The following is a 22,185-nucleotide window of genomic DNA, read 5'->3' as shown; positions in this document are numbered from 1 at the left end:
TACCCAGCACCAAAATAAAAATGTCACGGAGTACAAGTACTCACAATTGCTGAGAAGTTTTTTTTTTTTTTTGCCTAACCGCATTATTAACGTACACGCATCATCCAGCCGTCAACTACGATTTTTAATGCCCAAACTGAAAACTATCACCCTCTAATATAAAACCTTCATCCTGCCGAAAGTAGAAGGGGTTACCTAATATTGATAGCCCATATTAATACATAACACCATTTCCATGTAGCGCTTTAAGACACCGGCATGCTCGACAAGCACCAATGCAGTAAAATTTTCGTATTTCCCGCGCACAATAAAATAACTGAATAGGTTGCAGGTTCATATCGTATCCATGATTCTGCGTGAGCTTTAAGATGCGTTGCTACATTCTTTTAAAAAGACCTGTGATTTCATGTTACTAACATGAAATCAGACGTCTTAGTAGTCATGTTAGTAACTTAAGAGGGGTAGGAAAGGCTCTCAAAGGCATCACAGGAGGAAAAGCTGCAGGTGACAACAGCATAACCGCGGATCTTTTGAAGGAGGGAGAAAATATTGTACAGGAAAAGCTTGCTGCACTATTTTCGCAATGCTTGAGGACTTAAAAAGTGCCTATAGCCAGGAAAACGTCACATTATTCTGATTCATAAGAAGTGAGATCCAAAGGGCCTAAAGAATTACAGACCCATCAGCCTACTCTCGGTTGGTACAAGCTTTTTGCCAACGTTACAGTTAGCCAAAAAGGCAACAGCGTGGATTTCCAACAACCCAGGGAGCAGGCGGCTGGGTTTAGGAAAATGTAGCCAACCATGGATCACATCCATGCTGTCAATGAAATGATATAAAAATCCGCAAAATACACTAAACACTTTACATGGCATTTATAGACTACAGAAAGCGTCGGATTCCGCACACACCGCAGCCGTGGTAGAACTAAAATACCGGTGAATAGAGGAGACATTCATAAGACTTCTAAAAGACACATATAAGGAATGCACGGGTAGGATAACCCTCCACAAGCAAAGCGATAAATTTCCGATCCGAAACGGAGTAAGACATGGAGATACCATCTCTCCAAAACTATTCACAGCATGTCTGGAGGGGGTGTTTGGAAATCTTTACTAGGAAAACGAAGGATTAAGGATAAACGGCGAATACTTTAAATACTTGAGGTTGGCGGACGACATAGTGTTGCTGAGTGAGAATGCATAACACCTGCAAATAATGCTTAAGGAACTACAATCAGAAAGCGCTGCCTTGGGGCTAAGCATAAATATTAATAAATCTAAAGTAATGAGGATTAAGCATGCCAAAAACGTCCTCTTCAGCTTAGGAAACGCAACGCTAGAAAAAGCAAAACAATGCTGCCTCGGACAGATTGTTAGTGCTCAACCAAACCCTGAAAAAAAAAATACGACGCAGTATAGGTATGGGTTGGGGAGGACTCGGCAAGCACTCCGAAATAGTGAAAAGTAAGCTACCTCTGTCACCCTCCCACCCCGCTTCCCCCTCCTCCAAAAAAAAAATCTACAACCAGTGGAACTGCCGGTGATAACATACGGAGCTGAAACTTGGCGCCTTTCTAAACAACTAGAAAGCACACTTAGGTCGGCTCAACGGGCCATGTAACGAATTATGTTAGGAGTAACACTCGGGGACAGGAAACGAGCTGCCTAAATCAGAGAATAGGCTAGAGTAGAAGATATCTTAGTTAAAATAAAGAAAGCAAAATGGACTTGGGCTGGAAATGTAGTAGACGAATCGACAACCGGTGGACAATTAGGGTAACAGAGTGGATACCATGGGACGGGTCCAGTAGAAGGGGAAGGCCATTATTACTCCGATGGAGGGATGAAATAAGGACATTCGGGGGTGAACTGTAGACTAGAGCAGGGCCGGACATGAGCTGTTGGAGGTCAGTGTGAGAGGGCTTCGTCCTGCAGTGGAGCTGAGTAGGATGCTGATGATGATGCTGATGATGATGCTGATGATGATGATGATGTCATTTCATTTTCTCACCCTCTCTGTCGTTATCGTTTGGTGGATCATCCTGGGTTTTAAAGGGCTCAAGTATTCTATAAAATAATACAGTGGATCTTCTACCACCTTTTTTAAGCGGGGAAAACTCTAGGGGCCCGGCTTGTGGTAGCTCGTTCGGGGTCACGGCGTCAGGCACCCCAACAGAAGCTTCGAAAAGAAAACCGCTTCCTCTGGTCGTGGTCGAGCATGGATCCCATGCTGCCGTTGCTAGGCCACAAATAACTACGCAGTAATATAAAATAAGAAGAACATGCATTGAGGCATTAATTATCTCAAATTAATGACAACCCAACCTAGTGTCTCTTTGTGGGCCTTTTCAGGTGCTGCGGCGCCCTCGCTTGGCTACTTGCGCCACAAAGGCCAGGCTGATACAGAAACTAGAAGAGATGGCGCCACAGCCTGTCTTGGCAGGAGAGTAGTAGCAACGCCGCCTGTATCGGGCTATGTTATCCAGGTGGCTTTGCATAAGACAACACAAACACAAGGTATCGACAAGAATAACACGAGCGAAACACTGGCTAATCGCTGCTCAGCCTTGTCGGCAACATTCCCATTGAGTATAACTACTTTAATTTTGTTTCCAAATTGTTCACCACTTTTCCTAGCGTGACTCTTCTTAGGCGCATTTACAGTACCAATGTTACGTAGTTGTTATATAAGTTGGTGGACGTCCAATCGCTTTATTTAATAACTTGCTTCGCTATCCCGGCGTGTCGTATTAACGTGTCTACTACTATCGCCCCATCCCTGCCCTGCGAACCTGCTCAGTTAATGCAGCCGTTCTCCTCCGCCCATCCGCAGACATCAACGAATGCACTTCGTTCATTAGGCCGGTGTGTCGGGGACAGTCCAGGTGCATCAACACCCCGGGCTCGTACCTCTGCCAGTGCAATACGGGCTTCAAGAGGGGCTACGACGCCCACTCCTGCATCGGTAAGCATTCTAGCGTACAGCTGCGAATTCGGGAGGTGTCAGACGGACTGTCAAGTGCCGGGACCATTAATGCTCCTCTGCATGTGTAGACGACCCAGCGACAACCTTATCTGCACCGATGTATTATTTCGAACCGTTACAATAAAGGTATATTACCTCTTCTACGCGTTAAAAAGGAAATACCCGGAGCGGGAGAATCGAAGGAGTCCGAGATGGCGCTATCTTGGACACTATACTGTCTCGCATTCACAACCCACATTACGTGCTTAGGTGTCCTCAAAATTTTCAGGCTTCAAGCGTGTTTTTACAATAAGTTACTATCAGTAGTAGCAGAAGCACTACTACTAAACAACTGGTTAATTTCTTAGCCAATACATTTAATTCATTCTGATTCCGCTGACGAGACTCATATGTGTGCACCACCAGGTTTGGTGTCCCATGACACCTCGGTGTCCCTTCAAAGCTTCGCGGCTTGCAAATCTTCTTACTGGCTCCCTCTCTGTCCTTCTGCGTGCACGCCGCAACCTGCTCCAGACCAGAATGAATGCCAGGAAGATGCACATGACTGCGAGCACACGTGCATCAACCTGTGGGGATCGTTCCGGTGCGCCTGCCACACTGGATTCCGCCTCGCCGAAGACGGCCGTTCCTGCGTGGGTGAGCATATTCGCCCGACGGACTACTCACTCGAATAAGAGCGGATCGCGGAAATGGTGACCCTTTTGAAACTACAAACACTATTTACTCAGGAAGAGAGCTCAAAAACGCCAGTCGAATACCTTGTCTCCTGTCTTGTCGCTTGAATGCACTGAAGGTAGGAAGGTCTTCCCAGTATAAGTAGCGTGAAATCATTTTTAGTTTCAAGCAGTTTTTCGGCGAAGCATATACGGGTAGGGATACTTGTGTCTTTATCTCTGCGAATAAAAAGACACTTGCCTTTGAAGCATGAGGCGTTCTATATCGCGAGGGGCTGGAAAAGGGTCGCCCCGGTGCGTGTGCCATAAGCATGCGGTCACCGTCATCTCAAACATCTATTTGTGCCTCAAGCATAAGTATGTCTTATCAATTGAACACGCATTCTGAGTAAATAAGTTAATGGTATGGCCCATAGAAGGGTGGGAATAAATCGGTCGCAGTTAGCACAGAACCTGGATTATTGGAGATCTATCGGAGAGGACATTGCCCTGCAGTGGTCGTAGATAGGCTGATGATGATGGACCATACCTAGGTGCAAAAACCGGTCTAAAGCTTATAAATCTCATTACTTTGGTATGCATTTTGAATAGATTCGTTGTCAATGGGCGCCTTTTACAAGACCAGTAGAACCTCAACTAGATAACAAAGGCTCCTCAGGGGTTTTCCACTGTGTGACCATCCTCGGCCATGTCTACGTTCCCACAGACCTCTACCGGCATTACATGCGCTTTCGGGTACAATTTCCCCCGACTCGTCCGGGCAACCTCCCGTCGTCAAGACACGTTGCCTTTCTCCATTTTGAAATTCCCTTCTCTTCTAAGGTCGTAATGGGGAAGCCGCAGATAGGTCGGACTCAAGCTTTCCTGGTTAATCACCTTTACAGAGTGGAACCCTATTGCAAAAACTACTATTGCATAGGGCAAAACCTGACCACTGGGCAGCACTAGCGACGGTAGCAATGACGGTGGAGACACTGGCACTCACCCCTTTCCGCACTCGATTTTACTCGCAAAACTGGCAGTGGTGCTAGATCCACTGGTGCCTTAGTAGCAGCGTCAACCATGGTGCCGGAACCATTGAAGCGCACTGGTTCCACTGCAATCGGTTTTACTAGCAACGCTGCCCAAAGCCCTGGGCCAGTACTGCTACCAGTGCCAGTAAAAGCACAAACTTGTGCCCGAGCAGGTAGGTGCCACCAGTGGATCAGTTCATTGCAGCATTGTAGCTGTAGCAGTCAGTAGTGACAGCAGCAGTACTACTAAAGAACTGCTTCATTTTCTAGCCAATACATTGAATTGATTCTGATTCCACTGACGAGATGCATATGAGTGCACCACCAGGTTTGGTGTTCCATAACACCTCGGTGTACTTTCAAAGCTTGATGATTGGCAAATCTTCCTACTGCCTCTCTCTCTGTCCTTCTGCGTGCACGCCGCAACCTGCTTCAGACCAGAATGAATGCCAGGAAAACTCACATAACTGCAAGCACACGTGCATCAACCTGTGGGGATCGTTCCGGTGCGACTGCAACACTGGATTCCACCTCGCCGAAGACGGCTGTTCCTGCGTGGGTGAGCATAATCGTCCCTCGGACTACTCACTTGATTAAGAGGGGATCGCTGAAATAGTGAGCCCTTACAAACTACAAACTACAAATTACAAACTACAAACTACAAACACAAAAGGACTCAAAAACGCCAATTGAATACTTTGTCAACTGTTTTGTCGCTTGAGTGCGCTGAAGGTAGAAAGATCTTCCGAGTAAAAGTAGCGAGAAATCACTTCTGGTTTCAAGCCGCTTTTCGGCGAAGCTTATACAGCTAGGGAATACGTGTATTTTTAATTTTATGTCTGCAAACAAAGAGACACTTGTCTTTGAAACATGACGCGTTCTATACCGCGAGGGGCGGGAACAGGATCGCCCCGGGCGTGTGCTATTAGCGTGCGGCAACCGGCGTTCTAAACATTTACTTCAACTTCAAGCATAAGTTATACGTCTCACAACTTGGATTTGCGTTATGAGTAAATTAGTTAATAGCATGGTCCATATCAAGATCCAAAAAACAGGCCTCAAGCTTAAAAGTCTCATATATTCGATGTGCATTTTGTGCAGATTAGTTGTCAATGGTCAACATTTCAGGATCAGAATAGTCTCAAGTAGATAACAGAGGTTTCTCAAAGATTTGCCACTGTGTGACCTAGTTTCACTAGATAAGCTACAGAGTACTGTCACTGAGGCACGCAAGTGAGCAACGGCGGCCATTTTGTTGTTTATCAGTGTTGCCAGATTGCCGCTTCTGCGGCCTCACCGCTCACTTTGACGAGGTCATTTGTAAACGACCCTGCCGAAGACGCAGCAACACGGCATCTTCAGACACACCTGTGCAGTTGAAATTCTGCAAAGAGCGTTATCTTTGATTCAAGTTCAGAATGACGCTAGTCGCGTGCAGCCGCAGAGCAGGGAGTACAAGCTGAGAGTATCACAGTTGACCGACAGAAAACACATAAGCAACAAAATGGCGGTGCCCATGAACAGTCGCAATGTAAACAAATGTCACGTGATGCGAACTGACCAATGATCACGGCGGCGGCATGGAACAATAGGAGAAAAGAGTGCCGATACTCTGTAACCTTATCTAGTGACACTACTACAGGCTATACGTACGGCCGGCTTATCTAGTGACACAGTGTGACCTTCCTCGGCCATGTCTACGTTCGCATCGACCTATCTCTGTAGGCATTCCAAGTTCTTGTGGGTATAATTTCCTCCTTCTCCTCTTGACAGCCGTCCCATTGTCGAGACACGACGACTTTCGACATTTTGAAATTTCTTTCTTTTCTGAGGTTGTAATGGGAAAGCCGCGTATAGCTCGGAATCAAGCTTCGCTGGTTAACCACCTTCAGAAGGTGGAAGAGTTATCAAAGTTTTTATTTGCATTTTGTGTTTTCCCAGAAGTCATTTGATTTACTCTTAAAAAGGGTATTTCTGACCTTAAGGCACTAGTATATAAAACATCCTGTGATGTCATCTGATAAAAGATAGAGGCAGAGATAACGTAGTTTAACCATGCTGACCAGGTTGGTTCAGCAGAGAGCCAAGCATGCTACATCAGGTAAAAAAATAAGGTAAAAAAGGATTGAAAAGATGCGAGTCGTGTAGTTTGGTTTAAAGGAATGGCAAAATACCCAGGAGAGGATGTTCGCTTTCGGGTTGAGCAGACTTCTATGCAACGAGGAGTAACCACACGCGGGTGCAGCGTGTGTAGTGTTGACATAACAGACATACTAAACGCATACGTGAGACGTTCGCGTTGACACCCCTCGGAGTTTGTAAGGTGAAAAATGAGGAAACTGCGCTGTAGCACATGTACGACCAGTGTGCAGCGCTATAAAAGAATGTGAACTAGTCCTGAACAGCGAAGGAACCTCAGAAGAAAGGCTTTTGTCTCACATGTGAAGCCATTTTACGCACGACCAACCAGGAGCCAAGTAGTACATCGTCCAACGTGAGACGTAGTACATCGTCCAACGTGACGTGGGTGGCTAGCCCAAGATATCTTTTCGAGATATCTGGAAAACATGGCAATGCAAAATAATGATCTGGGGATGCTTGAAATTAAAGGTTGTTTCCTGAAATTCGCAGGCAGCAGCTTCATATAACACGTTCTGTATAAGCTTATACAGCCTCTGTCGCTATATCTCAACAGCCACCCGGAACATGAATAACGGGACAAATAATTCTTCATAGGTTTGTACCAGTCGACTAATCTCACCTCACAAACTTCTGTAATACGTCACCACCTTGGCCGTTTCTTTTTAAGGTTGAACAGTAGCAAGTGTCTCAACAGCGTTTTCAAGAAACTGAGAGCAACTCTGAACGAATGGAGCATAAACAAACTGAATTGCAGTCACGTACGTTCTCAAATCGTGTCCTCAAACTGCGTGCATGTGCGTGTTTGCAGAAGACAACGACTGCAAGACCAGGGTAGGGGGAGGATGCACCAGTACGTGCGTCCACAACCCGGTATCCTGTATGTGTCCCGACGGCTTCACCCTCAGCAGTGACAGAAGAAGCTGTCGTGGTACGTTAAATAAGATACTTTTGAATGCGCAGTCCTCAACTACTGTTCGTGTGACATTAATTCGCACATTAATTTTCTTACAAGCCATGAAGACAAAAATACAAAATACAAGTGTTGCTCAACAAAAACATTTCATTGTCCCTATAACAATGATACGAACTTGAATGCAATCTTTGAAAAATAGCCAAGGTATTAAACAAAACAAATACAGAAGTGGCGATTCCCCAGCCGCTTTCTGGCGACGATTTTAACTGAATATGTCTGCGAACAGTATCTTCGGGAATATCATTCTCAAAAAAGACACTCGTCCTTGAAGTGTGAGGCGTTCTATACCGCGAGGGGCTGGAAAATGATCGCCCCGGTGCGTGTGTGTTATTATCATGCAGTCACCGTCGTTCTGAACATTTACTTAAACCTCAACCATCAGTAATACGTCTCATTAAATGGATATTCATTTTCATGAAATAAGTTAATAATATGCCCCATTCAAACATCCAAAAGCAGGGCACAATCTGCTACGTCTCATTACTTAGATGCGTGTTTTAAATAGATTGATTCTAAATGGGCCCGTTTTCAACATCAGCAATAGTCTCAAGTAGGAACCAAAAGTTTCTCAAAGGTTTGCCGCTGTGGGACCTCCGTCGGCCATGTAAACGTTCGCACCGCCCTCTCTCTGCCGGCATTCCAGGCGCTTGTGGGTATAATTTCCTCCTGATGCTCTGGGCATCTATTCGGTTGTCAAGCCACTTTGCTTTTCCCCATTTTGATATTCCTTTCTCTTGTGAGGTCGTATGGGAAAGCCGCGTATAATTTTGACTCAAGCTTCGCTGGTTAACCACTTTCCAAGAGTGGAATCGCTCATGATTTTTTCAACAGTGGAGCTGTTGTAGCTGGTCTTAATGTGTGGCACGTAGCGCGTTAAAACAACACAAAATAGCCGAGCGCTCAAGAGCGCGTGCCTCGCGGTTGCCGTTGAGCGTCCCCGGAACGCGCAAGAGCTATAGCAAAAAAAAAAAAATGGCGAAAACCCTGGCAAGCGCCTTGCGTTGCCTTAGCAACCAACAAAGCCACAGCTGGTACATCACCGGCTCTACGGAACGTCGACGCGACTCCAGGAACGCCGCGCATGCGTCGTGCACGTACGTGACGCTGCTGCACCCCGGCTGTTGTCAAGTGCTCCCGTACATGTAATGCTTGGCGTGATGAACACGACGATATCGATGCATATAACGATGACTACTACAAGCACAGGGCAGAGTGACGACGTAAAAAGTAAATAAACAATTTCAAACTTACACAAATGCGTATTGCTGTGTCCATCAGTGCTCACGTGGAAAACAATCCTGCAGCTTCGCTATGTTTCGAGCCTTGTGCGACCTAATGCACGCTTGGAGAGCCTTTATTTTTATTTGCGTTTCGTGCCCTCCGAGAAGTCATTTGATTTAAAGTTTGAGCAAGGGTATTTCTGCCCTAAAGGAACTGGAATATAAAACCTCCCGTAATGTCATATCATAAGAGAGAGAGAGAGAAGATGCTGACGAGGTTTGTCTAGCACAGAGGCCAACATGCTACGTCAGGTAAAAATAAGGCAAGTTAAAAAAAGCATTTAAAAGATGTGAGGTTGAGAGAGCCCAGTACAGCTTGGTGTAAAGGAATTGCCAGACGAGATGTTCGCTTTCTTATCGAGCCGACTTCTGTACACCGCGGTGTGACCACACACGAGTGTAGCGCGCTTAACGCAAAACATAGCCGACATGCAAAACGCATACGTGCAATGTTCCCGTTGACATCCTCGGAGTTTGAAAGTGGAAAGATGAGGAACCCTGTCCTGTAGCACATGCAGGTCTAGTGTACAGCACTATAAAAGAATATGAACTAGTCCGGAACTCGGAAGAAAGATGAGTACGAAGTCTTTTATCGCATGTGAATACATTTTTGCGCAGGACCAGGAGCCAAGTAGTACATCGTCCAACGTGAGACGCTATGTAGGTGGCTTGCCCAAGATATCATTTTATGATATCGCCAAAACATGCCAACGCAAAAAAGTGCTGAGGAGATGCTTGACATTAAAAATTAATTTCTAAAATTTGTACGCAGCAGCATCATATAAAACATATACAGCCTGGTCGCTATATCTCGACAGCCACTCGAAATATGAGTAGCAGTGCTAATAATTGATCCTTGTATCGTACCAGTCAAGTCATCTCACCTCACAAACTACTGTGACACGTCACCACCTTGAGCACTTCTTTCTAAATTTGAACAGTAACAAGTGTCCCAACACCGTTTTCAAGAAAGTGAGAGCAACTTTGAACGAATGAAGCATAAACAAACCGAATTGCAGTCACGTACGTTCTAAAATGCTGTGTCCTTGAACTGTTTACATGCGCGTGTTTGCAGAAAGGCGCGATTGCACGGCTACAAGAAGGGGAGCATGCGTCAGTACGTGCGTCCACAACCAGGGATCCTGTACGTGTCCCGACAGCATCATCCTCAACAGTGACAGAAGAAGCTGTCATGGTACGTTAAATGAGATACTTTTGCATGCGCAGTTCTCAACTGGTGTTGGTGGGACATTAATTTGTACATTAATTTTCTTACGAGCAACGAAGACAAAATACGAGTGTTGCTCAAACCAATAACATTCCACTCTCCCGATAAGAATTGTACCAATTTAATCACAAACTCAGAACGAACAACGGAGATATTAAACAAAACAAACGAATCAGGGGCGACTCCCCAGCCGCTTTCTAGTGACGCTTTTATGACGTCACAGTGTCTTGGTTGTGGGAAGAAACATGACTGGGCAGTTGTAATGGGGCCTTTAGTTCCGTTTGATCGTGTCACTTGAACGCTAACGTGTAGTTTAACACTGATAAATATACTGTGCACATTCCCATAGCTCACCTTTGTGGGTCTCTCGTTCAGAAGGACGACGGAGGGGGAAGTTGGTGTTGCATTATGACAATCTGTGGTGTGAATGGGAAAATGACTGGATGAGGTGCAAAATGTTTTCACTCCTCACCCTGTCCAATTCGTAGCCCTAAATACGACTTATATCGTGGGACTAAAGTATACAACCAATGTAAATAACGGTAAACATTCTCCGGTCCTAATTCATCATTAATGTCTTCCGAGACTAGTGAAATCCCGCAGAACTGCATAGATTGGTGTCTTCTGCTGCAAACCCAATAGACCACCAAATAGATTGCAGATATCCTAAGAGTTAAAGTTGTATTGGACGTAGCTTGCGCCCAAGTGAGCCGTCATTTTGAGCAGCAGGACAATGAGTGCCTTTAAAATAGGCTCGATTTTGACCTTGATGTTTTCCCGATAACATGAGCGGTTACTTCTTTTTTCAAAGATGCCGTCCGCTGTCTGAAAGGTGATAGTTGCGGCAGATTCGAATTGCATGTAAACAATATCTTATTATCCAAGAGATATGGTGCACACATCTTCACGACCCATCTCTGTGATGAGGTCTCTCGATGTTCGCCTACGACAAAGCGAATAAGTTTTGATTCAACGCAGCATATATATATATATATATATATATAGAAATAGAGAGAGAGAGAGAGAGAGAGAGAGAGACAGAGAGAGAAGGCTAAGCTGCCATAATTACATTTGTAACTTCACAAAACGTGTTCTACCGCAGTACACTGTGAAGGCGTTCTAATTAGACTCCATTAGACTCCACTATGAGCATAAATGCAGACACCATTGATGCTTTCACGATGACGGTGTCGATTTACCACCAGCACATTTATAAGAAGGTTACGTTTTTCACGTGTATCATATGCATTTTGTTTGACATCTTTTTCTAATGTTTTATCATGCATCAAACAGAGCTTTCTCAAGCCCTTTGTTACCTTGAAACTCTCCTTCCAGTCATGGACAAAAACCAGTAGATTATCAATATCTAACAAGGGTGCTCTCGTCCTAATCAATGAAATGGGACAGGAGCCCGAAACAATTATTTAAAAGCTCTTGCTTGAGCCTGTATTTTACGCTAGAATGCGCTCTTTGGCGTTAATTATTGGCAATTGTCCTCTTTTGGAAGCAACTACCTGTCGGAACGGATTCGTTATCTTGATACAGGAAAACATTCAAGACAATTGTATCAGCAAACTTCTAGAGATGTCCACCTGCTTCCCAGAGTTTCATACTGGAGTTTCATACAGATTTTCATCTTTTGTTCCTCGACCCAAACATTAGCCTGTGATACTCCTGATTACATCATTTATTTAAATACGAAGAGCCATGATTGATTGATTGATTGATTGATTGATTGATTCATTGATTGATTGATTGATTGATTGATTGATTGATTGATTGATTGATTGATTCATTGATTGATTGATTGATTGATTGATTGATTGATTGATTGATTGATTGATTGATTGATTGATTGATTGATTGATTGATTGCACTTTACTCAAGCCAGCACGCGCAATGTTAGGGCGCCTGCCTGGTCAGAGGCGTCCTCAGTCTAGGATCCTTGAAGGTGACCTCTCACGGTATTCATCATCATCATCATCATCATCATCATCAGCCTGCCTCCGCCCACTACAGGGAAAAGGCCTCTCCCATAGATCTGCAATTATTCCAGTCCTGCGCTCACTGCGACCAATTCCTCCCCGCAAACTTCTTGATGTCATCTGCCCATCTAACTTTCTGCCTTTCTGCACCTAACTTTCGAACTTAGTGCATCGTTATTCCCATTTCCACTAAAAACATCATTTTCATTACGCTTGAGTGAAAATATTCCTTTTGCGCTGCTGAGCACGAGGCCGCGGGTTCGATTCCCGGCCGCGGCGGCCGCTTTTATGATGGGGGCGAAAAGCAAAAACGCCCGTGTGTGCGAGATTTCGGCGCACGTTAAAGATCCCCAGGTGGTCAACATTAATCCGGAGCCCTCCACTACGGCGCGCCTCATCGCCTGCGTTGCGTCGGTGCGTTAAACCCCACAATCAATCAATCAATCAAAATATTCCTTTCCTAACGCTGCTCTCCCAAAGTTATCAACTATCTCACGTATACATGAAGTTTGAACAAGTGTCATTTTTTCTAAGAACCAGGCCGCGACCCCCGCAAAGCCCAATAGCGAACCGCACTCTGCCTACGGGCCACATATTGTAGACTCTTGGTACAAAGTGCTTGGAAACGATGTATACAGCTGACTGTTACGTTACAGTGTCTCGTGGTCCGCGTTCTTACCGTATACGTATTTCAACGCAGAAATGAACGCGTGCGAGCAAGGCAATGTCTGCCAGGGCAAGGACGAGGTGTGCGTCAACATGAGGCACAGTTACCGGTGCAGCGTGGTCCACTGCCCGCCCGGTTACAGCAGGGCCCCCGACCGCAAGTCGTAAGCACGCATCTTTACTGAACTTCACTTTACTCTCCTCACTAATTTCGGCTTCTAGGAGAACATTCCGCAATGTTCTTCATAAGCGCTGCGGAAATTGAAGAAAGTGAGTGAGTGAGTGAGTGAGTGAGTGAGTGAGTGAGTGAGTGAGTGAGTGAGTGAGTGAGTGAGTGAGTGAGTGAGTGAGTGAGTGAGTGAGTGAGTGAGTGAGTGAGTGAGTGAGTGAGTGAGTGAGTGAGTGAGTGAGTGAGTCGCGTGTGAGTGAGTGAGTGAATGAGTGAGCGCGTGTGTGTGCATGTGTGTGGGAGTGTTGTAGCCCTTTATTAATCAAGGAAATTCCATGCCACCAGAAAATGGGGAGCGGAAGGGAGCTCGAGTAGCCCAGTTGAAGTGATGTGTCCAAAAGCAATACAAGAGACTGCTGCAAACTGCGGAGCCCTGGCTAAGCTGAGCATATCTCATGAGAGAATTATTACGACAGGGGTAGACTCCAGTCTACACCGCTCTTAAGAGATCATTCTCTATGCCGAACAAGCCAAAGGCTGTGTGAAAATTAGGGACTTCAAATGGAGGGTAATCTTCCCCCATCGGGAGGCATAACGCTGGTGGGAATAAGGTGGTACAAGAAAAAGCGGGGCAGCGCCAGAATGAATGGTCGAGGGTGGTGAATACGATCACCCGGCAGTTGTGACTGTCATGAGGTGGAGATGCTGTTGGGTCAATTGATTTTGAAGTTATATGGGGTGTCAGGGACGCGTTAGCCCTAGTTTTGATGAATATTTTCACAAAGCGACGCATCGGGAGAGCCACAGCAAAGTAGCCAGATGGGGCAACGCGAGACGGGACTTCCGTACAGAGCATGCGGGGTCAAGTTGAAGGCGAGGGCAAGGAGAAATGCGTGACGCATGGTCGTCCAGAGGAAGGGCACTAGCAAGGCGCTCACGTGATGCATCATGTGCAGCCTGGTTGCCCCCAGCCGGGTTCGTGTGACCCGGCCTCCGGAGAGAAATTTTTTAATCGAAACGCGGACACAAAGGCTTGCGGGTGGCTGGGCGAAGGCCAGCAGCGACTCAACTAGCTCTGCGCACCAGGACCTCCTGAATCACCTAGCTCTCAGTGCTAGGAACAGTGCATTATACGGATCATCTCAGTTCCACAGCATAGGATACGACGATATTGCGCGGTGTATTCGAACTTTTACCATGCGCAATTTTTAAATGGCACCCATGGGTTTGTGGTTTCTGCAGTCGCTGCAAGCGCGACAACGAAAACGGCAGCCTGGACCCCATTGCGTGCCGAGAGGAGCCACTCTCGGTGACCTACAACTACGTCATTCTGCCGCACAACATCAGCATCCCATCGACAGGGCAGCAGAGTGTATTTCACCAGCGGGGACCTCGGTCCGGTTACTCCAGCGTAGACTTCAGCCTGGAGCTCGTAAATGCTACCACTTCTTCCAGGTAGGCTTACAAATTATTACAAAAATTCGGGGACAGCTGACACTCGGAGTGCTACCTTTAGTAAATTGGAAGTGGCCTGGCAAACAGACAGCATGATGGGGGCGTTTGATCAACTGCCGAGTACATTATTTAGCTGCGACCTCAATTAAGGCTTAGAACACTGTCCTCTGAGTGTTAGTTGCACACAGATCCTAAATTTGGCTCATTGAAGCCTTGCGAAGAAAGCATTTCAGGCAAAATATCGAGCTATTTCACTCTGTGAAGGTGGGTGGCTAGCGAAACTGTGAAGCACACGTTACAGGTGTGACCGAATCCCAGACAACGCACGGACGTCCTACGCAAGTGCTAGGAATGTCCCACTTGGGAGTTTGGGAACTTCCAGGGACATCCCGCTGAAGTTCCAGACTAGTTTCACTAGATAACATACAGAGTACCGTTACTGAGGCACACAAGTGAGCAACGACGGCCATTTTGGTGTTTGTCAGCGTTGCCAGATTGCCGTTTCGGCGGCCTCACCGCTAACTTTGACGAGGTCATTGGTACACAAAACTGCCGAAGACGCAGCAACACGGCATCTTCGGACAGACTTCTGCAGCTAAAATGCTGTGAAGCGTGTTATTTTTTATTCACGTGTGGAACGATGCCAGTCGCGCGCAGCCGCAGAGAAGGGAGGGCAAGCTGAGACTACCATAGTTGACCGACAGAAAACGCATAAACAACAAAATGGCGGTGCCCATGAATGGTCATTGTGAAAACAAATGTCACGTGATGCGAACTGGCCAATGATCACGGCGGCGGCACGGGACAATAGAAGAAAAAAGTGCCGATACTCTGTGACGTTATCTAGTGACACTATTCCAGACATCCCAAGTGATACAAAAAAAGACCTGTCCGGGTTGTCCCAGACTAGGAGTTTCTTTAGAGGTCTAGCCTGCGAGTGGAAAAAAGAAAGGAACTTCTTGGGAATGTTCTAGAAAAGTGCTTGTAGGTAGTTTTCGGGACATGTTTCACTCATTTATATAGCCATATCTCCACACTGCATTGCAATGGAGTTTTGCCATCACGCAGATGCACAATCAGAACTATGTGCAAGAGAAAAACCATTTTACTGGGTGATTTCTATACAACGCAACCTCCATGATGATGATGACGATTGGATTTCTTTGGCGCAAGGCCAGCTGGTGCAAAGAGCGCCAAACAAAAGTAGATAACAGAAAAAAGTTAACGCAACCTCCAGTGGAAAGGCCAAGCAGCAAACTAAGGGCACACAATGCCCATCTTATACCACAAATAAGGTCTTTTATAGTTTCATTGACGACCTATACTTCACCCGCCGCGGAGGCTCAGTGGCTAAGGCATTGCGCTACTGAGCACGAGGTCGTGGGTTCGATTCCCGGCCGCGAGGGCCACTTTTCTGATGGAAGCGAAAAGCAAAAATGCCCGTGTGTACGAGATTTCGGCGCACGTAGAACCCCAGGTGGTCAAAATTAGTCCGGAGCCCTCAATTACGGAGCGCCTCATCGCCTGCGTTGCGTCGGCGCGTTAGACCCTACAATCAATCAGGACCTATACTTCTATTTATGGTTGAATATATCCCACTGGCTGTTAAACAGAAGCTAACATTTGCAGTGAAAAAAATTCAAAAGGTAGCAGCAGTCCAGTACATAAAGACAAGAATTGTTTAACTTACATCAGAAATGAGCGAGCCATCCGAACATTCACCTCTCAAATGAACAAACGCACATTTAGAAATAGGAGCAGCTTAAATTCTATGCAAGCTATGGCATGAAGAATTAGGTTTGAAGGTAGTGTACTTTCTAAAATACCAAAAGGTGAAACATATTTAATAATGCAGGAAAGTACATTAATGTACAGAATGTTACTGGAAACCGTTAAGGTGGCAGCCACACTGCCTCATGGTGTGCAGCCAGTCAGGGTTGACGTGGCGCATCCCTTCGCACCGAGCACACGGAAATGATCTCAAAGGCCAGCTCATCTAGTTTTGAGTGATTGATAACAATTTTTTATAATTTAGTGTATGCTAAAAACACTCAAAATTTTACATGTGTAAAATTGAATTTTGATTCACGTGGCCTGCATTCGAAAATAATAATTTTGAACTATTCGATATAAAGAGCAGACGTTTCCTGTCTGCTTAGAAGGCATGCCATTTGGCTGCATGGCGACAGTAAGTTGTTTTCAGCCAAATTAATTTTCGCCTGTCTGCTAAAGAAATGCTAAAAAAGGTTACAGAAGGATTTTTAATACCAGCACAGGCAAAAAATTAAACACCAGGTAACATGGCATGGTTCAGGGCTGAAGAGTAACATGCACATATTTGCTGTACGCTTTCCCTACCTTTGAAACTTTGGCCGCATTTTGTTGCCCTTTTAGGTACTGCAGTCTAAATATGGATATATACATGCATACATGGAATTGGGTACCGTAATTACCAGATTCTAACGCGCCCCCGATTCTAACGCGCACCCGATTTTCTTGGCAAAAAAAAAACGAAAAAACTTGCACCTCCGATTGTAACGCGCATAGAACTTCGTGAGCAAGAAAAACGAATGCGAGAGAAACGGGCGATTTATTTCTCGAAGTAGTCTCACTCATCTCACTCCTCGTCGCTCTCCGCTGACCACAACATCTCGTCCTTGGTGTCGTCAAGGGCGTTCGCGATGCCACACTTCTGAACAAACGTTTAACCATGGTCGATGGGATCGTGGCCCACGCCTCGCAAGCCCATCCCGCGAGCTTCTCCAGAGGCGCACGCTTCAGCCGACCGCTCGTTTTGAACGCGCGAGAGCCGCTGCTGCCATTGCTGTTATCAAGCGTGCAAGTGGAACAATTTGACGATTTGTGTGAACGCCGATAGAAAAGCCTAGGCGCCTATGCTCACTGCGTCCGAAAAAATTTCCCCGCATTTCCCCGAGGGGAAGAATGTGAAAGTGCGAATGCAGGAGTTGAATTTGCGCGGTTCGGTAATGTTCGCGAAAGAGAGATCACACACACACACACAACTACAAAGAAAGAAAGATGCATTTATTCACAGACACCTATTTGTGTTGTCGTTGTACTTGATTGCTAGAGCGGATCTCAGCTTTGAAATTTCGTGTCAGTACTCCTTTAAGCGGGTGCATTAGCTCTTCTCACGCCCGATTCCTGGCCAATCCCCCACGTGGGTATGTGCCATGCACAGACACCTATTTGTGTTGTCGTTGTACTTGATTGCTAGAGCGGATCTCAGCTTTGCAATTTCGTGTCAGTACTCCTTTAAGCGGGTGCATTAGCCCTTCTCACGCCCGATCCCTGGCCAATCCCCCACGTGGGTATGTGCCATGTCAGCGGCCAGGCAGCGCGCGCCCATCTCCCCCCGTTGCCAAGGAAGACGAGGAGCGCGCGCACCCGCAGCTGTTGCTATGTGGACGGACGGCGGTCAACGGAATTCAGGGTCGCTTATAAAGTGCATTCGCACTTAAAATCGTTGCTAAAAGCTTTGGCGCCATCTTGAGATGGCGATGGCGATGGGTGAGACGAAATTTCCACTGCTTCGGCAGTTTCGGTTTCGTATCCGATTCTAAAGCGCTAACCACATGGAGCGATTTTTCCAGCGACGCGACGAGCGACGCGACTAGGATCCGCAGTCGCCGAACCGAAGTCGCTCGCCGAGGCAACCACATGACAGCGACGGCTCGAGCGACTGAGGATGGCGATTTCAATGTTGCCGCACTGCGCATAGTAACGCGCTTGGTACGCTGGTTGTTTGCAAAAAAATTTTTTGTTCATTTGTCATAAAAAGCATGACTAAAAAGTATTACGCCTTTCTACCTTGCTTTTTGCACTTCATTGCATCTCTAAAACTGGTTTGGGTTAGCGTTAGCGCACGCTTTTCCTTCTGCGCCTCGTCTCTCGGCTCCAACATGAACGCCGTGAAGAATTCGCTTTCTTGACGTCGTTTTCCCCACACGGGTCTCACCCAGCGTGTGCGGGAGCCTTCTTGCTTCTGCTTCAGCGTGTACGCAAGCTTTGCCACGCAAAGCTTTCTTTGCCGCTGCACCGCAAACGCCGTCTGCGTGGATTTGCAAAATCTTCCCCCCGTTCTCTTCCAAAACCGGAGGTTGCGTGCTTACGTAGGGGCTCTCCTATTGGCTAGTCGCTGAGGCCACTTCCGGGAGGCGAGCGACTTTTCTGGCGGCCCATAACCGAGCGATTCGATGAGCGACTTGGTCCGCGGCGAAAAGTAGTTCGTCGCTACTCGCGTCGCTCCCCAAGTCGCTTGCAAAATCGCTCCATGTGGTTGGGGCTTAACGCGCATGCGATTTTTCGACCTATATTTCTGGGAAAAAAGTGCGCGTTAGAATCGGGTAAGTACGGTAAGTGTTCAGAATGTTGGACCATATATGGGTGTATATTGCGATATTTTACCTCAGCAACTGAAAAATTCTGAATTAAATGCAATCAAATGTTAATGGCAGAAAAACACGTGTACAGCCAACATATATAAAAACTGTCATAGCTCTGCAATGAGCCATGTAAATGTTATCTAGTAGTGACTAGATTTACCTTTCAGACTTTTCTGACTTACAGAAAGATGAAGAAATCTTGAAACCAGTTTACCTTGATTTACAAATTTAATTGGCCGGTCTCACAAGCGCACTACGCAATTTCTGTTAAATCGTTTTGTACAACTTATAAAAGTCAGGAGCAATTGACACAAAATAAGATTTCTGGAGTGTTAAATTTGGGCTTGTCCTTGATGCAATAAAATGAGAAAAATTGTTTAATAGCAGTCTAGATTAGACAGGCTGCACTTTGTATTGATGTGCATTAGCCATATATGTGGTGCAGTCTGATGCGCAGCAGTGATTGTACAATTACAAACGCTGTCCAAAACAGGCTGCACACCCTATAGGGGAAATACGGCGCCACCGTAATATAGGATGATGCGCTCAATCCCGTAGTTTTCTTTTTTAATTGGCGGGCAAAATTTTACGCTCCGCGTGTATATTCTTGTGGGTGTTCTGTCATATTTGTGTAGACATGCCAAACGGGTCTCTTTTACAAAGTGCTTACTGAGATTCGCTACAGCTGAAGCGCTGATACCTGCTTTTTCAGCTATCTCTGCATTCTACATAGCGCGGGACGTCTACTATGCTGCGAAGCTGCTGTGCTAACACAGCTTACTTACGCTTGCGCCGTCTTTCGTCCCAACTTTTGCTTATCTTTTCAGCATCAAGTGAGTACGCCGTGGGATGCAATGTTGCCGAAGGCAAGATGGTAGGCGCCTGTTAGCTGGTTTTTAGATCACATTATCCGATGCAAGCAATGTAAGAAACAGCTTGCACAATTTGTGCGTGCTTGAGAGGGCAAGATAAAGCAAATCATTTCATTGATGCAGTTTGTAGCAGACTATATGCGCGTCCCTGTGTGCTCAATGGACACCAGCTAACTGGGGGGGGTCTTCGTAAGCTGTTTTGTATCTCAAAAGGCATGACACCAAATTTCTGCAACTCACGATTGTTACTACCCCTTTTTCTATCCATGTCAGCCAATTAAACATCCACAATCAGGAAGCAAGATTCCTTGGCAGTAACTGCACTGAATCTCCAAAGACGTTTTTATGTGCCACTGCTCCTTCTACAGCGCGTTAAAACCGCGCTTGGATAGTTTTAGGGCTATCCCAGTGCGGAAGTCCCAGGGATGCCCATAGGCTGTGCAGTTTGGGACATAAGATGTAGGTCTATTTTTGAGGTGTCCTTAGAATGTTCGGTGTTGTCGGGAATTTTGAACAAAGGTTCGAGCTCATGTATTGTGAACTAAATGATTAGGACAATAAAGAATACACTCGGCGTAATGATCAGATGCTCATATATTGGCAGTAGACGCGATTCCTGTTATGTTTACAACTTCCCTGTAAAATAAAGGAAGTAAATTAAACTCGGCATAATTATAGGGCCGTCCTAGCGGCCGATTGCACAATTTTTTAGAAGGCACAAGAGTTGCGGCCGTTTTCTGCTGAGCATAAGCGGCAAGGTTTGCTTTGCCACAAGGAGTTTTTACTTGCGCATAGGAAAACCTCACTGCACCCTACCTTTATACAGCTTCGCTCGTAAATATTAGTTTATGGTTGCAAGCAAACCAGCTTCTACAGTAGATGGAATGAAACTCTCCAAGAACATGAATTTATCCTCGACGAAGCAAATTTGTCGCGACTGCTCAGAATTCCGGCAAAGGGTGAAGTCTATTCGATTTTGTACAATTGACTTCAAATGAGATGCAAAAGAGAAACGTGCTGTCAGTGGCAGCTTGCGTCGTCTATACAAACCGTCATCGCACATAAACACGCTCATTTAGCTCCCGATAGTTTTGCTTGTTTCCTTTGACGTTCATTCAGTTGTTTCGCCTTTGGGGCGCCACGTCTATTCTTTTAACCCTTCGAGAGCTTATTACGCACACACCTAAACATTGCTATCAACTGTGGGGCGAGTGGGTGACGCGCGCGCTCTTAGCTCGTTGGCCAGGAGCACTTTTATGTGCTTCCAGCATCGTCATGTTGTCAGCGTGTGTTTGCATTTTCAACCAATCAAAAAAGTCGCAGACGATTCGGCTGCGCCAACAACGTAATATCACGAGAAACCCTCGTAAATTTATGCATACAAAGTTCGTTCTCATGACGTCTGGCTCTCATGAAACTGCGCAGTGACAGCGGCGTGGAGTTGGCGACCCGTGAACACTTCTTCCTGGAGCGCACAAACTCCAATGAGGCCATGGTGTACCTCCTCGAGCCTCTTGAAGGCCCTCAGGATGTTGAGCTCGATCTGAAGACCACCATCTTCCACAACAGCCGCTGCAGCGGCAGTGCACTTTCAAAGATCTTCATCTTCGTCAGCGAGGGTGACTCCTAGGCAGCGGCGTTCCTGGCTAAGCTTGCACCGGGTGCCCAGCAAATTTGTCATCTTTCCCTCTCATACAAAATATCAGCAATAGTCAAGACAAATCATAATAATTTCCATATTTTATTCATTGTATTCATTTAAATATTTTACTTCATTTTATTTCCGTTCATTAAATTTCCTTTATTCCATATATCAAATCTTATTCACTTTTTCGTTTTGTTAAAAGAACGGGTACTGAAATAAATACTACTTCAGCAACAACAAAAGCCGTATCTTTATTTTTACGTATGAATGCACAAAAACCATTTACAGGTATTTAATGCTTTAGAATACGCAATACGCATGATACGCAACATGATACACAATATGCAACGCTAAATAAAGTAACAAGAACAGAAGTGTCAATGTATAAACAGAAACAATGTATAAAAAAGAAAGCAAAGAAACAAGCCCAGCTGTGTATACTCAAAACCGAGTCATAATCGCTACATGTGGTCCATCTGTACGCGTAGACAGCAGCCAACGAGATAACTCTGATGTCACGAACACACGATCACAGGAGAAAGGATACACTTTCTTGGGCTGTGCAAACTCAAAAAATTTGGTTTGTTTGCGTGTCACTTCATTCAACCACTCAGCCCACAGTTGCAACAGCTGTTCATCAAGAACTATATATAGACAGGTAAATTACAACCTACGTCTACTACAAAACT

The 22,185-nt window shown here is 45.8% G+C and overlaps 1 protein-coding gene across 1 annotated transcript in view; it reads left to right on the top strand.

Annotated features, from left to right (window-relative positions):
- The window catches only part of LOC144152445 (uncharacterized), a 34,695-nt gene extending 13,122 nt beyond the window's left edge, over window positions 1-21,573 (top strand). Inside the window, exons 6-13 of the mRNA XM_077683713.1 lie at window positions 2,836-2,967; window positions 3,502-3,624; window positions 5,112-5,234; window positions 7,626-7,745; window positions 10,146-10,265; window positions 12,984-13,113; window positions 14,361-14,573; window positions 21,277-21,573. Coding sequence (XP_077539839.1) covers window positions 2,836-2,967; window positions 3,502-3,624; window positions 5,112-5,234; window positions 7,626-7,745; window positions 10,146-10,265; window positions 12,984-13,113; window positions 14,361-14,573; window positions 21,277-21,481 — 1,166 coding nt within the window. The 3' untranslated portion in view covers window positions 21,482-21,573. The remainder of the gene's footprint in view (window positions 1-2,835; window positions 2,968-3,501; window positions 3,625-5,111; window positions 5,235-7,625; window positions 7,746-10,145; window positions 10,266-12,983; window positions 13,114-14,360; window positions 14,574-21,276) is intronic.
- The last annotated feature ends 612 nt before the right edge of the window (window positions 21,574-22,185 follow it).

Source organism: Haemaphysalis longicornis, unplaced genomic scaffold (assembly GCF_048455015.1).
Source record: "Haemaphysalis longicornis isolate Haplotype H1 unplaced genomic scaffold, Haemaphysalis longicornis Haplotype H1 scaffold_9, whole genome shotgun sequence".
Taxonomy (NCBI): Eukaryota; Metazoa; Arthropoda; class Arachnida; order Ixodida; family Ixodidae; genus Haemaphysalis; species Haemaphysalis longicornis.
Note: the sequence above shows the minus strand (reverse complement) of the source record. Positions and strands in the feature narration are given on the sequence as shown.